This window comes from Gouania willdenowi, chromosome 2 (genome assembly GCF_900634775.1).
Source record: "Gouania willdenowi chromosome 2, fGouWil2.1, whole genome shotgun sequence".
Taxonomy (NCBI): Eukaryota; Metazoa; Chordata; class Actinopteri; order Blenniiformes; family Gobiesocidae; genus Gouania; species Gouania willdenowi.
This window is the reverse complement of record NC_041045.1, coordinates 7192579-7219828: the sequence shown is the minus strand read 5'-3', so window position 1 is coordinate 7219828 and position 27250 is coordinate 7192579. Positions and strand designations below refer to the sequence as shown.

At 39.6% G+C, this 27250-nt stretch overlaps 1 protein-coding gene across 5 annotated transcripts; it reads right to left on the bottom strand.

Annotated features, from left to right (window-relative positions):
• Positions 1-9419: 9419 nt before the first annotated feature.
• LOC114477255 (voltage-dependent L-type calcium channel subunit beta-4-like) lies at positions 9420-25309 on the bottom strand. Of its 5 annotated transcripts, none has more exons than XM_028469477.1 (14): positions 25120-25309; positions 23822-23905; positions 19625-19795; positions 18697-18819; positions 18490-18617; positions 16506-16582; positions 14788-14807; positions 14171-14251; positions 14038-14096; positions 13853-13962; positions 13612-13763; positions 12901-12996; positions 12268-12456; positions 9420-12002 (listed from the first exon to the last, which is right to left on the bottom strand). In XM_028469477.1, the coding sequence occupies exons 1-14, from the start codon at positions 25180-25182 to the stop codon at positions 11739-11741; spliced, it is 1617 nt and encodes a 538-aa protein (XP_028325278.1). In that variant the 5' UTR covers positions 25183-25309; the 3' UTR covers positions 9420-11738. The 5 variants fall into 5 exon arrangements, with proteins under 5 accessions (XP_028325278.1, XP_028325287.1, XP_028325295.1 ...); XM_028469486.1 differs by having other exon boundaries at positions 9420-11999; XM_028469494.1 differs by lacking the exon at positions 16506-16582 and having other exon boundaries at positions 14788-14806; positions 25120-25308.
• Positions 25310-27250: the final 1941 nt, after the last annotated feature.

Sequence of the window (27250 nt, the reverse complement as noted above, 5' to 3'; positions counted from 1 at the left end):
AAATTTCAACAAAATGACTCCTAAATGCACACAAATGTACTCCAAAATCACACAAAATAAGAGCCAATTTTTACAAAATGACCCCTAAAACTCCAAAATGACACAAAACGACTTCAAGAATTCCAAAAAATTACTGAAACATATACAAAACGACTCAAAAATTACATATAAATGAATCCAAAAACACACCACAATGTTGGTTATTTCCTGTATTAAAGCTCAGATTGGCCATTATTCTAAATACTGACATGAAAATTGATAATGTGGCACTAAGATCAGACAATCCCATTTTTGTGGCCCCCGTTTACACAAAATTACAGAGAAATGCACAAAAAGACAACAAATATTGACAAATTTACTCCAAAAACACACATGACTACAAGTATACACAAAAATAACTGAAATATATACAAAACCACTCCAAAAATATGCATAAATGAATCTAAAAACACACAAAATACACCAAAATGAGTTGCACACACACACACACAAAAAAAAACACACACACACAAAAATTTTGATTCTTTCCTACATTACAGCTCAGATTGGTCATTATTCTAAATACTGACATGAATATTGATAATGTGCCACTTAAATCAGACAATCCCATTGTTTTTGGCCCCCACTGGAATAAGAGTTGCTCACTTTTGTGTTTCCAAACAAATCCACTCAACAAAGATGACTTTTATACACAATAAAAGTGGTTAAAGTGTTTATTTTACACTAGAAGTTATGATCACAAACTGTTATACTTGTATTTTATTATGAGAAAGCATTATGCATGGAAAGGAAAGACAAACAACAGCTTTTCTAACATATTGAAATATAAAAATGTGTAGTTTGTACACTTCAGTTTGTCATTTTTCCTCTAAAGTCTTAAAAGTTCCAGATCCACTAAAGTGACATGACAGTTTTTATTCTAATTTTTATAGTTTTTACTCTCGTTAAAAAAAGGAAGTTACATCAGCACGTAAACAGTTTTATGCAGGCGCTTAATGCAAAAATGCCACAAAAATGTGAATGCACACATTAATCAATATTCATGTCAGCATTTAAAATAATGACTCATCTGAGCATTAACACAGGATAGAACAAAAGATGAATGTGTCCATTCGATTCATTTGTGTATTATTGTGGTTGTTTTGTGTGTTTTTGGATAGCAAAAATACACAAACAACAGTGGAAAAATACAGAAAATTGTTCCCAAACCACAAAAAACTCACAAAAAAATAAGAGAACAATATACAGAACAATAATACAAGAATTACTTTAGAAAAATACATTTAAAAAGAAATAAATACAAAATACACAAAACGATCTCAAAAAAATATCACAAATGCACACACAAAATGACTACCAAAATAAATAAAAACAGAAAAACATACAAAAAAAAGTTAAATTAAATTAATAATTAAAAAAACATAACAAAAGAAATACACATATATCATCATTTTGCGGTGATAAAAGTTGCCCATTATTGTGTGAATAAATACACATGAGGTGGAGAAATTTAGATTTTTCCCAGCTGTCCCTGAAGGCCGCATTGATTGCTGCACTAGTGCACGTGCAGATTAATTAAAAGACACTTCCGGCGCAGCTCTGCGTGTCAGCACAACTTTACTGCTATGTTTCCACTCATTTTCAGGTAAAATGTTATTATTTACTTTCATTTAGTAGCACTTTAGTTGCACTGAAGGAGAAATTAAATAGAAAAAAAATGTCCTGTTGTTGTGTATCTTTGGGCAAACGTCCATGTTGTATTTATATCTTGAACAATAATAACTAAAACTATAAATTACCTTGCGTAAAACAATGTCGACCATATACCATGAACTTTTTTTTTTTGTTTATTTTTAAATGTCTTAAAATGAATTAAGATAAAAGAAACCCTTAAACATTTCCAACTTTCCTTTTCGTGCGGTAATTGTTCCTTAAAAATTATTATATAAAAAAAAATATTGACCCACCAAATGTAAATATCCAGACATTTACCCTTTTTGTGTTTATTTTAGACATTTATTTTGAAGTGTTTAAGATGCTTCAACAAGCCTAGTTTCCACTTGTAGTTTTTAGTTTGAAAGTCTTTATTACTCAACTTTTAAGTGATCATTGAACAACAACATTTTGCTTTTTAAAATGGTTTGAAGTACATTTTGGACAATATGTTGGAGAATTGTCAACGATTTTACAAATGTATATTAATGATATATTTCATTTTGTGAACATCTGTTTGGCTTTTTGTGCCTTCAAAATAAAAGTCTAAAGATGGTGTATTTGTACACTGTGATGTATGAACATCATATCGAGATTGAAGATATATCGAGTTTTCTATTTTGGTGATAAAGTAAATTACAATATTGCATATATATATATGTGTATATATATGTGTATATTATAGCTCATTTTGTTTTAAAATACATGTGTTAAGAGTGGCTGCTTTCGTTATAACAGCATGAAAAGCACAGCTAGATGGATTTCTGAGTGCGTTCTAACCCAGACCTTCCACGAAACAAGCCACACTACACATCTCACTCACACGTGCTGTCCCTTATAGGGGAAAAAAGCCAAAAGTGACACTTTTTGTGCTGCTGTGTGTTAATATGAGCCTGTGTGGCATTTTGCATCAGCAAATTTAACCCAGAATAGTTTTTTCTGGTCTGAAATTATTTTAATTAGAAATATGAAGATTTATATTGTTTATTGATATGAGTTTTGGTCGATATCGCCCATCCCTATCAATGAGAGTTTGGTATTGACTGTAGTGTGAAACAATATCCTTTTGGTCTCGCCCTGCAGGTCTTGGTCCCCACCTGAGTGAAATGGCGGAGGGTGGTGATGGACGACCTAGCAGGAAGTCTTCAGCAGTCCATAATCTGTGGACCGAGCCTGGGAATGAGACTGAGGACCTAGGGGGCGGTCGCAGCATGGGGCCCCGTCCTCATTACTACGAGGAGCTGTTCTGCACCGGCTGTGCCTCTGTCCCTTTGGTCCCTTTAGTCCCACTGGCCGGTGCTCTAATGGCGTCCTCGGGGCCGCAGAGTGACGTGGTGAAACGGGGTTACCTGAGGAAGCAGGAGCGAGGACACAGGAGGTATTTTATCCTGATGGCCGGGAGCCACACGGGGCCCAGCCGACTGGAATGGTACAAAAGTTTGGAAAAGTACACGTCAACGGAGAAGTTGGCGAGTAAAACGACTCTGTTCAGCTCCAACAAACAAGGGTTAGTCACACTGAACCCGTTTTTTTTTTTTTTTGTTTTTGTTTATTGACGGGTTCTATTTTGAAGGGCATTTATTTGTGCAGGAGTGTACAAAAGCAATAAAAAAAAAAAAAAAAGACAGGCTGTGTTCGAAAGTTGAACAGTGGAGAAAACTCCAAATTCCTTCAAAATCTTTAGAAATTCCTTAAATTATGACATATTTCCCTTAATTAAATATTAATTTGTCACAAAATCTTATTTAAAATGAAGATCCTGTTGGGACTGATATCTGTCACTTTGTTTTATGTATATAGAAGTGCAAACTATGGTGCAATAATGTCATTTAATGTCATTTTCTTGGTTAAAATTTGTGGCCCATTTGAGATAAAACTGCTCCATTTTTGGCTCTTGAACTAAAATGAGTTTGACCCCCCCCCCCCCCCCCCAATGTAGTGCGTTCACATTGGATAGTATGGAAAGTTTGAGTACGCATGGTGGGCACACTAGTCATACTCCACTGCCCCATAATGCATTGCGAGCTTCAAGTTAAAAATCGAACATGCCCTTTTCAAAACAAAAGCATATCTACTTCTTTTTCATTAGTTTTTAGTGCTTTTGTAAATAGGGCTCTTGTTTTGAAGTTAACTGGAAGATTTGTCAGTTGCACAACGGCGGGTCTCCAAAATCTTCAAAATGAAGTTTCATGGATAAAATGACCACATGTTTATTTATACTCATTGAGTTTATAGTGTATAGTATATTCGTGTGCTATTTGGAACACAGCCATAATGTTATTATTTTTAAATGCTAAACCATGTTCCCTTAGGGTAATCTACCTGCGTTGCTGTCTTGGCGTTAGCCGCACTGGCGGTTCCCGTAGAGGCCACATGGTGGCGCTGTACGCTAAGGACCAGACCATGGTGCTGGTGATGGACGACCAGCAGGAGCAGGAGGACTGGTATGTGGCCGTGAAACAACTGATGGAGGAAGAGCAGAGGGAGGAGGAGCCTCTTGATGAAGAGGATGACGGGTACTGCACGCTGCCTTCGTCGGCTTTTTTCAAAGAGGTAACAACCGATCGTTTAGGTTTTAACAGAAGTAGGAAAACATTAACGGTAAATGGATTCCCTTAAATGTTGTCCAAGGTTTGGCCGGTCACGGTGAAGTCCAGAGGTGTGGGAAGTTCTCGTTTCCTTGCCGGGGAGAACAGGCTCTGCTTGACCCCTACGTCCCTTATCATGGTCAGAGTGAGTGCGGGCGACGTCCTTCCCTCCGTCACTATCCCGTTGTTGAGCGTTCGCCGCTTCGGACACTTGGACGGTTTGTTTTACCTCGAACTGGGACGGTCGGCACCAAACGGTCCTGGGGAGATCTGGATGGAAACGAGGGATCAAGGTCTTTGAGCGTCACACCTGAGCTGTATTTGTTTCTATATCTGTGTTTAAAATGTCATACTAACGTACTACTCGTACTAAGGTACTACTCGTACTAACGTACTAACGTACTACTCGTACTAAGGTACTACTCGTACTAACGTACTACTCATACTAACGTACTACTCATACTAATGTATTAACGTACTACTCATACTAACGTACTAACGTACTACTCATACTAACGTATTAACGTACTACTCATACTAACGTACTCCTCATACTAACGTACTAATGTACTACTCATACTAACGTACTACTCATACTAACGTACTAACGTACTACTCATACTAACGTATTAACGTACTACTCATACTAACGTACTCCTCATACTAACGTACTAATGTACTACTCATACTAACGTACTACTCATACTAACGTATTAACGTACTACTCATACTAACGTACTACTCATACTAGCGTACTACTCGTACTAACATACTACTCATACTAACATACTAACGTACGGCTCATACGTACATACAGTACTTGTGCCCCTCGTACTAACGTACCGCTCGTACTAACGTACTCCTTGTACTAACATACTAATGTACTACTCAGTATGTTAGTATGACGTCAAAATGAGTATGTAGTGCGTTTTTGAAGTATACTGTACACAGTACACAGTGGTTTGGCTGTGATTGAAATCGAATACTCGCGTACTCAATCTTTCCATACTATCTAATGTGAATGCACTACATACTCATTTTGACATCAGACTTAGTATGAGTAGTACATTAGTATGACATTTGGAACACGGCCTATGACATCCCAAATGAACGAGTTTGATGTCGGCTGCTCACAGGAGACCGAGCGTCGGCGCAGCACATTCACGAGGCGGTTCGTGAGACGGTTCGGTCATTACGAGCTCTCCCAGACTTCAGTCGCTCCCCATCCTCAAACCACCAGCCTCCAGTCGTCCTTCCTTCCAAACGCTGCAGAACCCGATGTAGGGTCAAGTCAGGGACTGGGAGGCCACACTGCTCCATGACTCAGCTTCCCAGAAAACTGGACGTCAGAGCCAGTCCAACACATCACCCAACTCTACACAATCCAGACACACCAGGAGGTCAAAGTCCATCGTCAACCAGCAGCAGGTACATCACGTGTCAAACTCAAGGCCCAGGGGCCAAACTATAGAACATAATGATGGAATTAATGAGTGATAATACACATTTTAAAGAATCTCATTTTGCAAATAAGGGGAAAAAACAGTATTTAGTGCAGTGGTTACCAACCTTTTTTGGATCATTACCTCATTTTGATATCATAATTTAAATTGAATCTAAAATTTCAGGTGACCCCATTTAAACGCCAGGCGACCCCAAGGTTGAAAAACACTGATGTAGTGGCTCCTGAATTGATTTATTTCTATAGTTTTTATCATTTCTGATCATCTCACACCTGTGGTGGGACCAACACTGACTTTTTATTTGTTAATTTTCCTCTGTCAAGTACCCCCTGTTGTGCCATTGCGTACCCCTAGAGGTACACGTACCACCATTTGAGAAACACTGCTTTAGAGCATCCAATTCGACCAGAAGCAGAAAGCAAAAAAGTCAGAGAAACCTTGAATTGTTGTGTAAATTACCAACTAGATATCTCAAAATTAATGCTCAAATCCAATAAAACTCCACAATATTAGCAACTCTCACATTTTCCCCCCAGGCTTATATCACATGATGGCAGTCGTTGGAAATCTCAAACTATTAACTCAATTATTCAAGAATCCTGGAAATATTTTCAAATGACTGCACAAATATTCACCAAATTACTAAAAAATGGGCCACAAAATCAAATAAATTGAAAGTGAAGATCCTGCAGAGACTAATATCTGCCACTTATTGCTTTGATATTATCAGTGTCATACATATTGAATCATTTATTTATTTGGAAGTACAAACTCGAGCACAATAATGATTAAAATACTCATTTTCTTACAAAATCTGTGGCTGCTCCATATTTGGCCCCTGAAGTAAAACGAGTGTGACACCCCTGAGGTACCTGGAGATGAAAGTCCATGCAGGAAGTCTGCAGGAGAACTGGGGGATGACAGAGGAAGAGGAGGAGGAGGAGGAAGGGCCAGGCTACATGACGATGTCTCCTCAGGCCGGCCATAGTCCGTCCGCGTCCTCCCTGGAGGACTACGTGTCCATGGCCAGTCCACAGCGGCACCAGCAGCTTACCATCTCCCCCTCCGCCTCCCCTTCCACTCTCCAGACCTCCATCGACAGGTGAGTCATTCGTTCAATTCAATTATGACAGATTTTTTTCAATTACAATTGTAGTTGTTATTACATTATAATTGCAAATAATGATCAATTACGTGATCACAATTATACGTAACTGACCCCAACTCTGCATTTGTTAAACGTGTCTCCCATCAGCTCCAGGTCAGACATCAGCTTCTCTGCTCCACCACTGCAGCTGTTCACTGACCTGGGACCAGTAACCACCCCCACCCCTGCTGCTGCTGCAGATATATCCCTGACACCCAGTACTGACCAGTCTGGTTCTGACCCGTCAGTGCAAGGATGCTGGCTGACCATGTGTTTTCCCACGTGCCTTCAAGCAAAAACTGGATCCCGAGTCTTCAAAGTGTGGTAAAAAAAAAAAACAAAAAACATTTAAATGTTACTTTGCCATAACACATTGATTCTAGTGCATGTTGCATGATATGTATATAAAAAAATAAAGACAATGAGTGTTTAAATTGCAGCTCTAGAGTCTATTGGTTATGCCTGGATTGAATGTTTACTCTGGCCCTCATCTACCACAGGGGTGTCAAACTCATTTTCACTCGGGGGCCAAATACCCAGTAGTTTAATACCTTGTGGCCCAGGTTTGCACTTCCATGTGTACATGACAGTTGAGTTCCTGCAGGATCTTTACTAAAATTTACTAAATTACTTGATTTTCAGACCATTTTTTGTGTACGTTTTAAGATGTATTTATCCATAAAAAAAAAAAATTCCTAAAATATATAAATACAAAATAAATGTATTTATCTTGCCTTGTCTGCATATGTCATCAAAGGTTAAAGTTACATGTAATGTAATCTTTTCTTGCACAAAGTAAAATAATGCATTTTATAGATATTGTCGTCGTAAACATCCTTCGTGTAATCTTTAGGGGAATTTTGTGCAATTGTTTGAGAAAGTTCTTTCCATAATTTGTAATAAAACAAAATTAACATTGTAAAACTGAGACCCACAAGTGAATGTTTTGGTAATTTTAACAATGATACATGTTTCCGGTCTTTTTTTTTTTTTTTTAACTTTCTGCTGCAGGCCAAATTGAACGCTCTAAAGGGCTGGTTTCAGGCCCCGGGCCTCGAGTTTGATACATGATTTACAATGACTCACTAGTGACACCCAGTGCTCTAAATGATGGACTACATGGTTTCAGGGTTTTCTCAAGCCAATCTTTAAAGTGATGAATAATATTTATTTGGTGATTGTCAGAGGACACGTCGGGAAGGTTTGAAATTTACATTTAAATTTTCCATTCGTTTCTATTGAGCATCCGCGCATATCCCACATCAAAGGACACACGCTGACGTCATGGCAACTGCTACCTTGGATTGGACACCCCCTCGTGAGGTGCTGTTTCCATGGTAACAGCTGTTTGGTTAAAACACCCATGTTCTCCAAATAGAAATACATGGTAATATGAAAACACAAGATATAAAATTTGGGTTAAAATAGTAAGTAGCCAATGTTGTCTCTCTTTCAAGCTTTTACGCTTGAATGCTTAAAGTACATATTTGAGCATATATAAGTAGTAATAAAATCAGGGGGAAAAAAATACCACAGGCAACTTCCAAACATTTTTTTTTATTATTTTCAAAAAGACTTCTTAAGTCATTTGTAGCTTTTCCTGAAACACAGTCGCCTCCAGTGTTTTCTTTTTACTCCTTTTTTAATAAACTAGAAAGGTATATTACGCATGCAATACCGCATTAGCCTCTTAAAGTTACTCATCTTCCACAGCAAATAAATAAATCAACACAAGAAAGTGAAACGTCCTTGGAAGTCCAGGATGGATCGAAGTGAGGGGGGGGCGGAAGCCACAGCATGAAGCGATGTACACAGTTTGCAGTTGCATAGTACAGGACGTGGAGTTCCTCGTTGGAAAACAGCATGCTGTTTCATATTGCACATTACTGTAGCTCTGTGGGCAGGAGTCCCTCGTGGGTCTTTATCCGGGTCACGTTTTCAGCACATGTACACAGCAAGTAGCATCTCTCAGACATTATGTACAGTTACAAAAATAAAAGCCGCCATCACTCGTCTAGTCGTCTATTCATCGTCTACAGGGATCAAAGTCAAAGAAAAGCTTTCGTTGAGGCTATTTTATGTTTCGGGATCACCTTGAGATTAAAAGGAAAACAACAAAATATGCATTTGTTGTTGTTTTTTAGTTTATTTTAATGACTTAAAGAGGCCAAACGTTATTTTTAATTTAAATCCTCTGATTGTCTCAAAGCAGCCCAGCTTCACTTTAGTTTGACTTTAAATGTAAATGAACCCGATATTTGTTTGTTTCAGTCCAAAAGTGGCTTCACGCGCTGCTTTAGTTTTTTGTTTCCATCATGAAATAATATTAATAATAATAATAAATTAAACTGATTCCTCGTCGCGGGAAGTTTAGCGAGGCTTTGGCGCTTCTCAAGTGGGGCGAGGCCCAGTTTTTACAAGTGACAAGAAGGGATAAATAAAAAAGGCATGCTTTTATTTTGAAGGACATTTATGTAATATGTATTTCCCTGGAAGTTTTCTTTGTTCAACTACTGCTAGGATATAATTTCTCTATAAATGTAATTTTTTTTTTTTTTTGTTATGAATGTTTTAAAATATTAAAATGTTTTTCTTCAAAAACAGTTTTATTCCAAGATTAACACGTTAATGCACATTTTATATTGCCTGTTTGTTAATAGTGAAACAATTCCTCAATTTGGGTTGCAGCTTCTTTTTAAGGGTTTGTGTGTTCTCAACCAGTGGGTCGGGACCCAAAAGTGGGTCATGGAAATGTACCTGAAAATTAAAATGCACTTTTAAAAACAGAATTAATTTATCAAAAGCGTGACTTTTTAAATTAAACATAATCTGTTTTTTTTTTTTTTGTTGCACCTTTTAAAATATTTTTTACTATATTTTTTAACGCCTTGTTTGTGTCCTTAAATGCAGTTTTGAGTCATTTCATAAAAATAAGCATTAAATAAGCCTGTTTATCTAGGTCAGAGTCTGTTATTTAGAAGTAAAAGTGGGATGAAACTATTTTTAATTTAGGTTTGTAGGGGGAAGAAAAGAGATGGAATTCAGCCGAAACAGGCAAATATTTTTAATAACGATGGCAGAAGAAATCCATCGACTATCGCTTCTGATACTGTATGGTATCCATGGTAACCAAGGCTTTAACATTGTTATTCATCATAGTCGCACTTCTACATCATGCGATCAAACTGGTTATTGGCCTGCACATTCGTCTCAATATTCTTTTGCGCTCCTTTGTTTTCTGGAGCCTCGACACTTTGACAAACACCACGTTGACTACAGAGGGCTTCTTCTTCTTCTTCTTCTTTTTTTTTTTGTTTTGTTTTGGTGGGAACATGCTCAACATGCCAGCTACACAGAAGATGAACGTGTCACATGGTTGCTTTGAAAACCACTTTCTGGAACGATTAAAACTCGTAGCCAAACCAGGTTACGCTGATTCACGAGGCGGTGACCAGGGTTGTGGGTCAATGGTTTCATATCAAAAAAAGGTTACACACCAAACATATCAATACCAATATTTTCATGGATGAAGAAGCCTAACGAGGTAACCAAGAGATTGGATGATAGTAATATAACACAGGGGTGTCGAACTCATTTTAGTTCAGGGACCAAATACAAAGCAGTTTGATCTCAAGTGTGATACAGTTATTTCAACATTATTGTGCCCTAGTTAACACTTAAAACTACCTATTCATAAAATACAAAATATGTAAGAAACCAACAATATTCAAGCAATAAGTGACATATCAGTCCCAACAGGATCTTTACTTCATATTTACTAGATTTTGTGACAAACTTCTATTGAATTAAGGGAAGTATTATGTAATTTTCCCAACAGTTTAACATTAGAAATGACTGCAATCATGCAATAGGAGCACCGCAAAACCTGTGAGCACCTGCAAATATTGTTGGGTTTGGGCCAAATTGGATGCTCTAAACGGCCAGATTTGACCCTCGGGCCTTGAGTTTGACACGACTTAACACATGGGTCAAAATCGACCCGTCATAACAGACGCTAACAGAAAGCTAACGCAAGAGGAAGGCTACGTTTTATGGGCTTATCAGTAATTGCGATTAATAGTAACTGAACTTTATTAATTGAACACAATTTTAATTGATTTCAGAGGGAAAATAAGAATTGTAATTAGCTGGTCAACGTGATCGTAATTGAGCATGGATAATTTAAGACGTAATTGAAAAATGTAATTGACCCCAACCCTGGTGGTAACGATAAATGCAACGTTAGTATTTTGGCTACTGGAGCTAGCTGCTTAGCACTGAAGCAGCACTCCGTTCCAGGTCCTATTGACTTCACAACCTGGGCTAACGTCTTTAAGCAACGCTACCAAAAATAAAAGCTGAGCGAGTTTTTGGGAGAATGTGGAGCACCGTGTGACCCGAGCGCAGTTAGAAAAAAAAAACAACCTCCTTCAAATCCTTTCGTCTACACCCGCGGGCTGGAGGATCTGAGACGTGAGCTACAAATGAGCCGTGGGGTGGATGAAGGCGTTACTCATCTATTAGCATGCAGCTAGCTAAACGGGGGAGAGGTTCTATACAAGCAGCGGAAGCAGGAGTCTGGGCCTCGTGGGTGACGTTAGCGTCCCCGCACGTCGTCGCACTTCCTGGTTGGAGGTCCACCGGAGGGAGGAGTTAGCTTCAACCTGCCATGCGATGCTAATGGGCAGCTCCGTTTGAAAACCAGTACCTGACAGGAAAAGCCCAGAGGGCGACGTTGGAAGGAAGAAGGTACGGTTCGGGCGGGGCCGGCTCTGCTGCAGCGTCTGTTTTTTGTTTTTTTGGGGTGGGGGTGGAGGGGATCTGGGCTCAGAGTCGGTGCCGGGAGTCGTGGCTGTAGCTGCCCGGTGAGCTGCGGTTGCGGTGTGGCTTGTACGCGTCCTGATAAGGGTCCTGGTAGTCCTGGTAGGGGTCCTGCTGCTCCCGGCTGTGCTGCGAGCCCGACGACATGCGGTTGCGCCCCTTGTGCGCCCGCTCGTTGTGGTAGTTCTCGTCCGACGTCATCAGGTTGCGTCGCTCGTTGGGCGTGGAGTGGTCGCCCGTGTGGTTGCTCTGTCGCATTCTTTGGCTCTGCTGATTGGACGACACAGGAGCTTGCATGAGCCAATCAAATATGTTCACTTTTGCACAAAACCAAACATTTCTTGCATGTGATGCGTCTTATCTATGTTTCCATCATCAAACCCAAAGTTTTCCCATATAAAAGAATTTGTACAACTTTCCTCCTGTTAGCCTGCAGGCTAGGCTAGCTTTAGCTTTGAGATTTAGCAAATAAAACATATTGATAATTAAATGTGTATAGTACGAAGGATGCCATTTCGAACACATTCCATCATACCTGCAGTCCAGAGATGGTGGTCTGGTAGGGGGTCAGCGTGGTGGGGGGGCCCAGGTTGCGTCCCAGCAGGGGGTTGAGGGGCGTGGCCATGGAGGTGTGTGTGGCTTTCCAATAAGCCTCGAGGTATTCGGCGAGATGCTCGCAGGCGTCCTCCAGCTGGTTCTCGTCCAGGATGATGTCGAACATTTCCTGAGAGGAGACATGTTATATACAGTATATACATTATATACAGTCTATTTAACAGACGCTCTTTAACTCAACAGGAAAGTCACTTTTATTTATTTATTTTTTGCATTTTTTGAAAAACACTATGGCATCAATGATGAAGGGCTCAGAAACCCTTTCAAAATAAGACTTCACATCTACTCTAACTGAGATTCTCAACTGGTGGGTCAGGGGTACTCTGTTCATGGGCTGTGACTCATTAGTGGTGCTTCCCCAAAAAAAAAATTAAAATTGTGGTTTTATTTTGAAGGGGATTTTTTAATGCAGCATAGTGCTGACTATGCACAAATAAAAATTGGTAACTTTTTTGTCTTCTCCAAAGCACAACTTTTTTTTAATATACTATTATTTCTAACTAAATACAAACCGTCCTGTTTGTAAATAATGCACTGCTGTGACGTCACTCACCGGAGGACACTGGGCCAGTTTGTCTGCTGCCACCAGCTGCACGTTCAGGTGTTTGCTCTGGGACTTCCCCCTGGACTTCACCAGCCTCTGCAGAACCTGGAGACACAGGAAGAGGAAGTGGAAGCTTTTCTCTGAGGAAAGGAGGCGGTCTGCTGTGAGGGTGATTGCTTAGTACAGGGGTTCTCAACCTCGAAGTCAGGACCCCAAATGGGGTTGCAAGACACTGGGAGGGGGTCGCCAGATGCCTTAAAAAAACTAAGAATATTTTTTTTAACAATTTGAGCCCATTTCTGCAACTACACCAAACTTGCTATATTTTTAACCTATTTTCATCACTTTTTCTTGCCATATTTTTGCTTCTTTTAATGCATTTTTGCTACATTACTCCCATTTCTCAAATTTCAATGCCTTTTCTGCACATTTTTTCAACTTTCAATACATTTCTGGCACTTATAAACCCATTTTTCCAGCTGATGTTGTATATGTTGACCCATTTATGTCACTTTTAACCTCTTTTAATCATATTTCATGCTTAATTTTCCCAATTTAACCACATTTACGATTTGCCATGCCCATTATAGTACAGTATAGTACACCTTTATTTTGAAGGTTGCGAGCTAAAAAGGTTGAGAATCCCTGTGTGGCAGGTTCTATTTGATTTTGCTGACCCTGAGGGACAAACATCTGCCAGGAAGCAGTGGGTGGCCGTACCTTTGGCGAGGACACCTTGACGTGGACGATAATGGGGGCTAGGGACGTTTTGAGCAGCTGCGCTGGGTGGTTGATGGTGTCGGCGTCCAGCACCACCAGCTGCAGGGAGCGCGCCAGCTCGAAGATCCGCTCGATCTCGCTCTGCACCTCGGCTGCAGGGGGAGAAAGATAAAATTTGACGAGCTGACACCTTTGACCCCAGTGTGCTCTATTCTCCTCCCAGTGAAGGAATGTCTCCCACCTAAGCTGGAGCGAGTGTTGGAGCGCTCAATGATGGCCCTCTTACTGGGGTTGTTGAGCACGGACCTCTTGGCGAGGGAGATGTCAGCGGTGACTCGTGTTATCGAGATCCTAAAAGAAACAGGTTTATATTTACAGTATAAACATAAAGACACAAGAGGGTTTTATAGGATGCCAAAGTCGTACCTGCCGTCAAATCTGTGCTTGAGGAAGTCGAACAGAGCCTTCTGCATCATGTCTGTGACCTGCAGATAAAGATGAGCACATGCTGACTCTCACAATTGAAGAACGAGGATGCTAAATGATGTGAAAGGCTTACCTCGTATCCTTTGAGCGACGGCCCCACCAGGACCACGGGCCTCATGGAGGGAACCACATCGTACGGAGGGACGTGTTCGGTCTGCGGAGGAAAAACGAGAACTGTCAGACGCACAGAGAAACACGACAGAGGGGCGGACGGCATGCCGACAAACAGACGAGTGGAGGTTTACTAGCACACAATCACACACAGAGGACACACACAGTTTAAAGTATCCCAGTACAAATACAGGTATCAGTACTTCAAATATGTGAACTTTCTAAAGCTAATGCTAACATTAAATGCTGCCAACGGAGGAAATAAAGCAACTGCATGTCAGAGCGTAGCAACACAGAGAGGAAAAAACCGCTGCAGACGCCGCGTTGCCAGGTTGGGTTTATTTATCTTTTTATTCAGAATCACCATCTCGCTGCATAAGATGCTCGTTGTTGTTGGATTTCTCTTCTTTACGCACTCTCCTAGCTTTGAATCTTGTGTTTGACGGAGTATTTTTAAGCAATATAAATATATATATATATATATATATATATATTACTGTGTGTTCCTCTGGGTGCTGCAGTGGGTGAAGGCGGGTGGGTGTGGATGCACAGTACAGCGTCCCTGGGTCGCTGACTTACCACTTTCTGTTTCTGCTTTCCTGCAGGAGGGGGAGAGAAGACAGTGAGAGAGCCGTGAGTGGCCGACACGCAGCAACTGCAACACGTTTCATCATCACCACAGCAAAATGAAACCTAACCAGGTAAAGTAAAAAGGTGCATCTACTGTCCTAAGGTTATATTCACAAAGTCACATGAGTGCGGCTCAGAGGGGGGGTCATAGGCTTGTCGTTGGATTCGCACTGTGGTTAGCCCCCATTCACAGAGTGCCTGCAGTCCTCAACTGGAGGAAGAGGAGGATCATGGGAGAATGTACCAAACAACTCTACGCAGTGTACTTAAAGCTCTATTCGGGAAGTCGGGCGTCTGGGTTAGTTGTGACGTTTCTGCCTAGCAATGACAGTCGCCATATTTGTTTGGGGGTAAAACAACGTTAACAGCGTATTGACTCCTGTTGTAACAGAAAAGGTTTCACCGTGCTGAAGAACTGTTGTGTGTTTGGCTGTTTCGTCATATGTCCCAAAAAAAAAAAAAACACTGAAGAAAACACTCTTTCCTTCACAGAATGGATGGTTCAAACGAGTCTCCAAAAATGATGGCTTTGGTTTTCATTCTGGATGGCAATATGTTGTATTTATAGCTGTTGTAGCTCTGTTATAAATTACACTGTGATTAATGGCGTGTGAGGATTTGACCGTAGGATTTTTACCGTGCGGGTTACTCTCGGGCAGGGTTGGACTGGCCAACTGGCATACCGGGCATCGTCCCAGTGGGTCGGTCCAGTCTGCTACTTTTTGTGGACAAGTGAGTGGAGACATACATGGTAACAGGTGGCCAAAAATGGTACAAAAGTGGCAAAAACATAGCAAAAAACAGTGTAAAGCGACTAAAATGGGCCAAAAGCAATCAAGAATGGCCAAAAATGGACAAATATAGAGGAACCAGGTGGTATGTAAAGGCAAAGGGTAGCTTAAATGCTCAAAATGTGGCAAAAAATTGTGAAATAGGGCAAACATGTCGAACAAATAGAGACAAAAAGTAGGGGGAAAAGGAATCAAGTGGTATTTATAGCCTATTTGGATGAAAAGTGGCAAAGAAAAATTAAAGAAAGGTATATAAGTGTCAAAAGAAACTTGCAAAAATAGACAAAAAATAGAAAAAAAGGGATATTTATTGGCAAAAGGTAGCTAAAATCTGAAAAAAGTGTCAGAACCTTTTGAAAATGGGACAGAGGAAGTTGCAAAATGGCCAAAGAATAGAGGTAAAAAGGTGTTAAAAAGTTTCACCTATTAAGGTTTTCTGGAGAAATAATAATTAAATATAAGACACAAAGAAGAGCCACATGTTCAGCATCACTGACTTAATAATGGCTTCTACGTGGTGTCTCTGAGAATGGAGTTGTAAGGATCTGGGTAGGTGAAATTGGGCCAATGTTTTGGATTGTTGATGCAAGGAGCACTGATAACTTCTATCATTCCTCTGGTAGTGTTTCTTGATAGTTGTATGCCATACCGGGATATAAATCACTGCTGTATTGAAATCTAGATATTTTTGTCATCAGATAAACAGGAAGTGGACGAGTTGTTTTCCCCCATTTTAAGATGGCGCCAGTTTATTTCATCCGTGATGTAAACCCGACTTCCCGAATGCAGAGGCGTGGGAAGGCTCTCTGTGTGGGTGTGGCTCTAAGCTGCAGCTGCCCGTGAACCTGCCCCCCTCCCTCCGCCCCATGTTCTCACCTGCGGAGGAAATGAGCGGGCGGATTGAGGCCGAAACCTCATCCTCCACGCTGGAAGAAGAGTTCCCCCCAGACTTACTGCGAAGACAAGAAGGGGGATAAAAGAAGACAGAGAAGAAAAAAAACATCACGGCATTAATGCGGAAGAGCTGTAAAAGTAAGTCGTCACATCCTTTCCACTCTGTCCTATCTCTTAGGTTTTAATATTTTTGCTGTGGGCGTCTGAGCTTTTTTTTGTGTCAGTATAACCCTAGATTTTTATATTTTTATTTTTTATGGTAAAATTTGTTAACTATGAAACATATTTCAATAATTGTGAACTACATATGTGTAGAGCTGCACATGGAACTGTAACATAGTTCCCCAGTTTAGCGTAATTGACAATTTTTATTGAATTTTTATGGCAATTACAATTACAAAGTCAATTATCTGAACTCAAATACAATTTAATTATGATTACGATGGCAACAGATTCTAAAAATTACAATTACGCCATAATAGAGCCCAACCCTGGTCGGGTCAACCCTTTGTTCTTTCCTGTATTAATGCTCAGATAGCTCATTGTTCTAAATGCTGACATGAGTATTGATCATGTGACGGATCACATTTTCGTGGCCCCCGCTGTGATAAAACCTGCCCACCCTGACTTAGTAAAAAGGGTTGAGACCCCAAAGTGTTTTACAGACCTGTTTTCATTGGGTTTTGGGCTTTTGTAGGTAAAGAAAGTACGGAAAATTATCTTGTGCTTTTATTTTGAAGGATAAATATTGCACCATCTGATCTTCATTCCAACAATAGGGGGCAGTGATTTTTCTGTTTTTTTTTTTTTTTTTTTGCACTTCCTTATGAATCTGTGCTACATCCACCGACAGTGTTGGTTGATCTGCGTGATTGTGATGAATGTAGATTTTATTCCAGAACGGGTTGAAAACTAATTGGATTTGCGTCACAGCCTCTTATCAAGGAGTGAACGTGGGAAAGGAAAAATCATCTGACAAGCACTGGTTTGGTTCAACGCTGAGTGAGAAGGACGAGTGTGTTTGTGTGTGTGTGTGTGTGTGTGCGTTGGAGAGCGTGCACAAACTCTGGCTGACAGAGCGATTTGCACAAATCACACAGACGAGCACAGAGGAAGGATGAGAGCAGCACACAGACACGCAAAGCAGTGGTTTCAGGCTTTAAAAACGCCTTTACGCGTTTCAACTTCACTGTAATTAAAAAGACAAAATTAGAGACACTGTGAGAGCTGTCCCAAAGCATCCGACATGCCTATGAGTCCACTACAGATGAGCCGTTCTAATGATTTCCCCAAATTATTTAAAGCCTCCTCATTTCAAAATTCACCAATTTTACCCGTTTTTTTCCCATTTCGTCTGGGTTTCATCCACTTACTCCAAATTACATGTCATTACTGGCTGTTAAATTACCCGAATTCATGACAAACATGCTTAATATGATCCATTAGGTCAGTTTCTTTTAATTATATGTATGTTTTATATTCTAAATAAAACAAACTTCCACGATTTAGGATATCTATAAAGAATAAAGCTTGGCACGCACGAGAAAAAAGCGATTATTAATACTAACAGTGAGTTGTTTAATGCACGCGCCCCTCTCACAGCTAAAGCTAGCCTGTAGGCTAACACAAGGAAAGTTGCTGCTCGCGGTCTTGAAACATGGCAGGAATAACACAGCAAAAGCGCTTGGTAATGAAGAAGGAAGAATGAAAACTTTATTTATTTATTTGCATTTAAATAATGTATATTTTTTCAAATATTTTTTGTTTCGTGCAAAAGTGGACAAACTTGATTTTAGTGTTTGAACGATTTTATTTATGTTTAACGAATATATTCTGCATTGTTTCGTACCAAAAATAAACAACTTTTTGGATGACAAATAATCGTTTGAATAATCGTGATTTCAATCGTGACTAAAATAATGATGATGATAATTTTTTCTATAAGCCCTAGTCGTGTGTTGCTCACCCTTGGACTCGTCCTCTCTTCTGCTCCTGCTGGAGCCGGATGTTCTCCAGCTTCAGCGGGCTGGGGATGAAGCCGATCTCGCAGCCTTCCTTCACCAGGCGCCCGATCCACCAGTCGTTGTTAAACTTCTGTGGAGTGGAAGAGGACGACGTTCTCTCAGCGAACAGGTTGCGTTTGACACGTCGTCTCTTCACAGGTGACACGTACCTCTTTTATGTGGAGGAAGTCCTTGGCGTCGAAGGAGATGGCTGTGGCTGGAACCGGGACGTCCTCATCCAGCGCGCCGCAGTAGCTGACGTTGGTTCTCACGGCGAAGGCCACGGGTTTGGTCTGGACGGTGGAAAAAACATGTCACAGAATATCTGATAACCCTACTGGTAACTCTGCTACCGTCCAAGCAGGGGCGCATAGGTTCACCCACTGCGTGCACACGCACACGGGATGCGCTGCTATGTTCCGTCTTGGAGAATGAGGTCAGCACATCATCACTGAAGGCTGTACGGAGGAAACAGGACCTCATTCATGCCTTTAAATATAGTGTACCTTAAACTTTTACAAATTCTCTGCAGTATTTAATCTTTAATTTTAAGGTCAATTTCTTTTAATGTGATATTTATTGCCTTAAGCGTGCAGACAATGGAGACCGATTAACGTCATATCTCTGTGTGTCTCCAGGATCTCTGTTGTGTAGTTTTAGTGCAGCGCACACAGGGGGGCAGACTTCACCTGCTGGCTAGCTGATCCTCTTCCACAAAGCATTCAAATGAGCTCCTTTAAGTCCAGTTTTCACACGTTCAAAAAGCAAATCTTTGTTTTGCCCCACCTCTGATGTGAGGATGCCAATTTTCATCTTGTAAATGTTTCTTTTCTTGTTTGACCTCAGTGGGCGGGGCCTCCGAAAACAGAATGGCGTAACATGTTAATGACGATCGAATTCAGCCGCCGGATTTATCAACACCCGATCATTTGTATGCTGGGATTGGTCAGATACGAACGATTCATGAATCACACGTTGGGCCTGTCATACAACCAAATGTGAACTCAGATTTGCACCCATTTTCATAGTGTTCACTAGACCACATAGAACATTTAATCAAAAATATTTGATTTTACGAGTAAAACATCTGTTGGTTACCTTCGCTCTCTCCAGTTGAACGGAGGCCTGCTGCTCCCTTTCCTGCCGACTCTGGCCCGGCCCCTGGTTCTGGCTTGGGCTCTGGCTCTGGACCTGAGCCGGCACCTCTCGCTCCTCCTCCAGAGAGACATCTGAGTCTGATGGTCTGCTAGTGTACGAATCAGCTGAGCCCTGCCACAAGAAAAGCACAGCGAGCTTCAGCCCAACAACTCACAGAGGACAACCAATCAGGATGAAGGATTTCCACTTCCCAGTTATTACAAAAGCAAAAGAGAGAAAACTTCCACCAATTGGATTTATTCTGCCTGATCTATGGCATGTGCACTACTGACTTAAATAATAAAAATAAATGAAATAACAATAAAAACAAATAAATGTATAAATAACACAAAAATGTAATGCGTAAAAACCAAAACAAATTAAAAAAAATAAAAAATACTAAAAACAAATTTAAATAAAACAAATTGATTAAACATTTGTAATTTATTTTTTTTTAAAAAATGAAAATGCATTTGAAATATTTAACTGGAAAAAAAAGTGTACATCAAATTTTAAATGGGGAGAATAATTCACAGAGGGGAAAACCACAGCATTAAAGAACTGGGTGATTGGTTTTTATTATACAGATGGAAATGTGACAGCTTTTATGTATGGACAGAAAATAAAACTTCATGTTAACCTAATGCATTAAAAACACCGTATGAGAGCTTTATGTTGTACTGTTTCATTATGATTTTAGTAGAAGTCATCCAACCATCCAAACATCCATCCAACCATCCATCTATTTGTCCGTCCATCCTTCCAAACCATCCCAGTCAGAAACTCTACAATCCAGTTTCTCCGTTTTGTAGCAATTAATTTAATGATCAGTTTACCCTCTAACAGTTATAGTTAGGAAGGGTATACAAAAATCAATTTGGCGATATATTGCGATATTTCACTGCGGGATTATTTTATCAATCCAAAAAATGTCCAAATCGTTTTTTTTTTTTTTTACATGTTTTTTAACAAAAAGAAAACATAATTGCGCTAACATATGCATGGCACGTAAACGCGCCCGGTCACTAGGTGTTAATTGCACTTTATTTTCATAAAACATACTGGGCACTTTTAGAGATGTATGTGGTTACTTTTTAGAAAGTGAAGGTGAAATTTGTAATTATTGATATCACGATATATCGTATTATTTTAGTATAGGGATACATCGTATCTATGCAAATCGTGAATCATATTGTATCGTTATATGGCAATGCACAGCCCTAAGGGTTATAATTGGGAGTTCTCTCAGTTGTCATGTTTTACTATTGAACATAGAGCTGGGCAATATATCGAGATTCAAGATATATAGAGTTTACTATTTTTGGGGGATATAGAAAATTACAATATCGCATAAATCAATGTATATTTTTTTAGATCTTATTTTGTTTTAAAACACTTGTTTTAGGAGTCGCTGCTTTCAACACTTTTTTAGAACGAACAGCATAAAAAGCACAGTTTCTGAGGGCGTGCTAACCCAGACCTTCCGCTAAACAAGCCACCCTGCAGAACTCACTCACACGTGCTGTCCCTTAGAGGAAAAAAAAAAAAAAGACTAAAGTGGCTCATATTGTGCAGCTGTTCGTTGATAAATGTTCCTATGCAGCATTTGGATTATCAAACTTAACCACGAATTGTCTTTCTGGTCCGACTTCATTTGCGTAAAAGTATCGCGATTTATATCGTATATCGCTATTTTGAGAAAAAATGTTGAGATATGAGTTTTGGTCCAAATCGCTCAGCTCTAATTAAACATGTGAAGTGTTTTACTACACCTGAGCACGTTCCACTGTGTGTACAACCAACACCAACAGAGCCACCATTCATTGACTGTTAATATAGGATATTAATAAGAATAGACGTGACATTGAGTAACGGCTGCTCATGGGGTGGAATCAGAGGTAAAAATAATAACCACGTGAGGGGAGGAAACAGATTAAAGCTGATAATTCTGCCTCAGCTGCCGTTTGTGTCCATATTTAGCCTCATTTTGCTAAAATCCCTCCATCCATCCATCAGTTGGATCATGTTGGAGAATGCACTGTAGCATCCCCAGCCTTATCCAATGGAGTGGCTTCATGTGACTCATCAGCATCAGCATCCACTTAATGACATCACGATGCACGGCCGGAGAGAACGGACGCTTTAAAGCCTTCGGAGGAGCCGAGTGTGTCTTTGTCTTAGTGTGTGTGTGTGTGTGTGTAAAAGTCAACTCTTCCTGTGTGAATGTGACACCCCCCCCAACGTTCACACATCAGCTCCCACCCAACCCCCCCATTTGGGCCGAGCATCACGCTACACTGTACCTAAGACATCAAAGGCCTCCTCTCTTTGTGTGTGTGTGTGTGTGGTGAGGTGCTTCCACACACACACACACACACAGACACACACTAACACACACACTCATCCAAACAAACACTCACCGCCTCCGAGTCTTCAAATCCATGCAGGTACAAATTGTCATACATGGAGGTTTGATATTCCAACCAGCACCTCCAGAAGAATGAGGGGAGAGCGAGAGTGAAGCTGGAGGCGGAAGGAGGGGGGGGGGGAGAGGATGGATGTGAAGGGGGGTGGTGGTTGGGGGAGGGGGGGCGCGCTGGATGACGACAATCCTGTCTCTCACGGCAGAGAGAAGCGATTTAAAAAAAGATCTCCCCCTCCTCGCCTGGTCCTCAGGAAGCCTTGGATGGATGCGGCGTCGCCCTGAACCCACAACGCCACTGGTCGGCTCACATCATAGGATGGAGCGGCTCTCCCTGGAGGTGTGCTGGTGCTGTCGTCTCATTTCATCACACACACACACACACACACACACACACACGCACACACAGATGGAGCAGCAGCAGCGGAGGAGGAGGAGGAGGAGAAGAAGAAGCAGCAGCCGATCCTTCCTCAATATCCAAGCCTGATGACAGAGCCGCGATGCAGGCAGCTGATTGGCTGGCAGGTTGTCCACTCAGCATGGAGGGGGGGGGGAGGGAGGTGTAAAAGAGGGGGAGCTGCATCCTCCATTTCCCCGCTTTGCTTCTTTGCTCTCCTCCTCACGCCACCCATCGATTCCTCCTCATGGAGAGCTGAGGAAGCTCGTCCAATAATAGCACCACACACCCCCTCTCATCGCCCCCTCCCCCTCCCTGAACACAAGTCCAATGATTGCACTGTGATTAAAAAGAGTGTGAAGAAGTTTTCTTTTCATGTAAACTCATACATTCCGGTATGGAAGTGTATTTATTTCCATCTGCTCTGAAGTCTGCCCACGGTACTGTATGTCCTATGGGAGAAATCAGAGCGGCTGTAAGTTCAAAATGAAATACTGGAGGTGTTGGAGGAGGAGTATGAAAGTAAGCAGGAGAACCACCACATGGGAGAATGAGAGCAGCTATTTGTCGCCTCCTTCTGTTAAAAGCAGTGAAGTTTGTCACTGGGAGCCACAGAACTGAGATTGTCTCTGAAAAATCACTAATCTGAGTTTTATTGTTGCCATTTTATGTGTTTTTATTTATTATTATTTGAGGGTTTTTGGAGTTATCTTAAGTCAATTTGTATTTTTTTTTTTTTTTTTTGTCACTTTGCACATTTTCGAATTCATGTTGTGCATCTTGGTTGTTATTTTCTATGTTTTTGGAGTCATTTTGTGTGTGTTTTTGTCATTCAGTATGTTTTCGGATTCATGTCATCCTGTGTATCTTTGTTATTTTATATTTTGGAGTCGTTTGTTTTTTTGATTAATTATGTGTATTATTTATGGTCTTGTGCATATTTAGTGTTTTTATCTGTCATTCTGTATTTTTCGAACTGGTGTTCGGCATGTTTTTGGAGTCATATTTTGCATTTCTATTGTTGTTTTTAGTGTATTTATTGTTTTCATATTGTATGGCTTTCTGTCTTTGGAGTATATTTTCAGAGTCCTGTGCATTTTCATTGTTTTGTATGTTTTTAAAATAATTTCTTTGTAGTTTTTGAGTTTTTTTGCTGTCACATTGCATTGGTTTTGTGTCTTTGGAGTCTTTTTGTGTTGTTTTTGGATTAATGTTGTGTGTGATTTGTGCATCTTTGTTATTTTGTATATTTGTTGGTTAATTTTGTGCATTTTTGTCGTATTTTTGATGCATTTCTATTGGTTGAAATTGAAATTACTATTTGAAAAAGCATTCTTACTTGTCTGAGGATGAAGCTGGTGGACGTGGTGCTGCCGTCGGACCTTTTGAGGCGACTCCTTCTGGAATACGTCCCTCTGTTCACCTGCACAAACGCACAAGATGACGATGAACGACACTTTGTCCCCTGGGAGATGAATTCATTAGCCGACGGGGGTTTCGCTCCATTTCTGTTCCAGTCTCCAGAGTTAATGACAATGTCGCTGATTAAAAAGTTTGGACCTACTTTTCCAGTATTCATGAAAACAGGCCATCAATCTGGGTCACGTCTTATTATAGCCCAGAACAAACCTTTAAATATCATGCTATATTTATACACAGTAATAATCAATCAGGGAATGAAAAAAAATGTTTATTAGAGCATTAGACATCCTGTATTAAAACACATATAGCTTTAAAGATGATGTCACACAAACCATTTAAGAAAAAGTGTTTGTGTGTATTTGGCTTGTTAACATGTATTCATTTGGTCATTAATTTAGGAATTTATTAAGTTAAAGTAACAACACAGCAATGTGGGAATTTATTCACCCACGCACTCATTGTTTAGCGTATTTATTTACCAATTCTTCATGGTTTCCCCTCATTGATTAACTTTCTTTTTTTCTACTTTCTGAGTATTTTTGTGTCAAAAATACAAAGTTATTTACATACTTGGTGCAACATTTCCAATATAACAATAGCAATTTAAAATCAACCTTTTAACCCATTTTTAATCTATATTCTTTGGCCATTTTGTAACTTTATTTGTCCCATTTTCAAAAAGTTTTGACTATTTCAAATTTGATCTGATCTTTTGCCAATAAATATCCCATTTTCTTGTTTTTTGTCCATTTTTGCAAGTTCTTTTTGACACTTGTATCCAATTTTTGTCCTTTATTATTATTATTTTTTTTATTTTGGCCATTTTTCATCCAAATAAGCTATAAATACCACTTTTTTTCTTTTTCTTTTATCCCTTCATTTTTGCCTCCTTTTGTTGCACATTTTTGCCCTTTTTCAGTACTGTTTGCCACATTAAGCTACCCTTTGCCATTACATACTACCTGGTTCCTCTTTATTTGCCTATTATTTTATTTTGGACACTCTTGGCTGAATTTAGCCCTTTTTTTTTTTTTTTTGCCACTTTTGGACTATTTTTGGCCACCTGTTACCATGTCTGCTCATCAACAAAAAAAAAACAAACAAAAAAAAAACCTTGAAATGAATCTTAATGTAAAAAAAAAAAATGTGTTGTTTTTATCAGTAAATTACAGTTTTAAAGATGAAATAAAAAATAAATTAAAAAAAGCAGCTTACATGGAAAATGGGCGCCTGGATGCCCTCTCCGATCTTGTTCCGTATGTAAATATGCCGGGACATCTCGGCCAGGACGTCCGTCCACAGGGCCGGTGGGGGTGGGTGCAGGTTGTGGGGTGCGCGCTCCAGCTTTATTAGGCGCCCCGCGTGCAGCTGCGCGTGAGCCGGCGTGGGTATGGAGCGCGCGCTGTGAACGTGGTAAAGACTGAACAAAGTCCTGAGCAGAAACTGGTGAGTTTCAACGATGGGCGAGACTATTTTAGCAGCAAAGGGGGGTGTTTACATCCTGATATGTTACTTTTATGTAGTTAATAATTATTAAGATATGTTTAATGTCCACTTTCCCCACTACCTGTCACTTGCTTTGACTATCATTTTATCTCATTTTATCGTTTTTATTTTTAATAAATTGAAATCTAGGGGTATACTGACAGAAAAAAGGCATTAAGACTCATTTCAAGTTTTTTTTTAATTTAATTTAATTTAATTTAATTTAATTTTATTTTATTTTATTTTTTTTTTTTATTTTTTTTTTTTTGATGAGCGGACATGTTAACAGTGGCAAAAAATGGTTCAAAAGTGGCAAAAACATGACAAGAAAAGTCTGTACAGCGACTAAAATGTGCCAAAAGTAGCCAAGAGTGTCCAAAAAAAGGGCAAATAAAGAGGAACCAAGTAGTATATAAAGATGAAAATAAGCCTAATATCTGTGCCAGTGGAGCAGGATGAATATATGTCTATGTGAACATGTTGAGGTCAAAGCTGAGTAGGTTTGGATATCTGAGGCACAGTTTATTCCAGGTCTGAACCAGGGGAGACTATGATTTATTTCCACAGGAATGATCAAAATCAGAGGAGCCTAAAAGATAAAGTGAGGAGCTCAGAGGAGAGCAGCTCCTCCTCCATGTTGAAAGGAGTCAGTTGAGTTAAATGAACAATTAAGGATCTCAATATCATTTTAATTATGTAACTTTATCTGGAGGAACAGATTCTTTTATCTAGAAAAGAAAAACATGTAATATTTTATCTAACTTTAAGATTGTTAATAAAAAAATAAAATAAAATGCCTTTCATTGGTTTATTTTAAACTCTTTGAGAAAAACAACGAGATCGTAAACATTAAATTGTAACCTCATGATGATGATAAATGGTAGATAATCTGTATATTATGTTCTATATGTGAAATGTTAATAAAACAAGTTTATTTTCATATTTTTATCTGTGTGTTGCTGCCACCTGCTGGGGAAATTGAGATGCTACATGGAAAAAACAAACATGAGCAACACAAACTAAGCTTTGTCTCAAAAAAAGAAAAAATCCAACTTTTTTTTTAGCTTTTATGCCTTAATGCATGTTTATCCCAGTTTAAGTGAGTTCATCATATTTGCACTAGTTTTCTAGGTCTTGTGATAGCATTATCTTAAAAAAAAAACAAAAAAAAAAAAAAAAACTTTTTTCATTTTTATGCCTTACTAGAACCTTATCTCCGATGTTGGTCGTTTTTCACTTTTAATTTGTCATTTTTCATGCCTTACTGCATTTTCATCCCAGTTTAAGTGTATTCATCATATTTCTTGTAGTTTTATCGGTCTTATGATAGCATTATCTAAAATAAATAAATAAATAAATAATCCATTTTTTTTCATTGTCATGCCTTACGATAGCCTCACCTCCAATTTTGGGCGTTTGCCACTTGTTTGTCATTTTTTAGGCCTTAATGCATTTTCACACCAGTTTACATGTGCTCATCATATTTACAGCTTTATTTAAAGAAAAAAAAAATTACCTTTTTTACACCTTATACAAAATGACTGGAAATCTACTAAATACCTCAGAAAGAAATTTTAAAAAAGGCCATAACTATTGATGCGGAAATTTATGAATAGACTGCCTATTTAATCATATGCAGCGCCCCTCATTGGCTAGTTTAGGTAACGTAATAGGTGCACCACGTGACTTAAAGTTCCGTCAGTTTTATTTTAGCTCATTATTATTTTTAGCTACCCCGCTATACTTTTATTTTAGCCCTAACCCTTACGCTAACCCAGGAAAGCTGTTTGAGAACCAACAAACCTGAGTTCAATTCTTCTTCCATCCGACAGAGAGAAAGTGTTTTATAGCATCTGAAGAG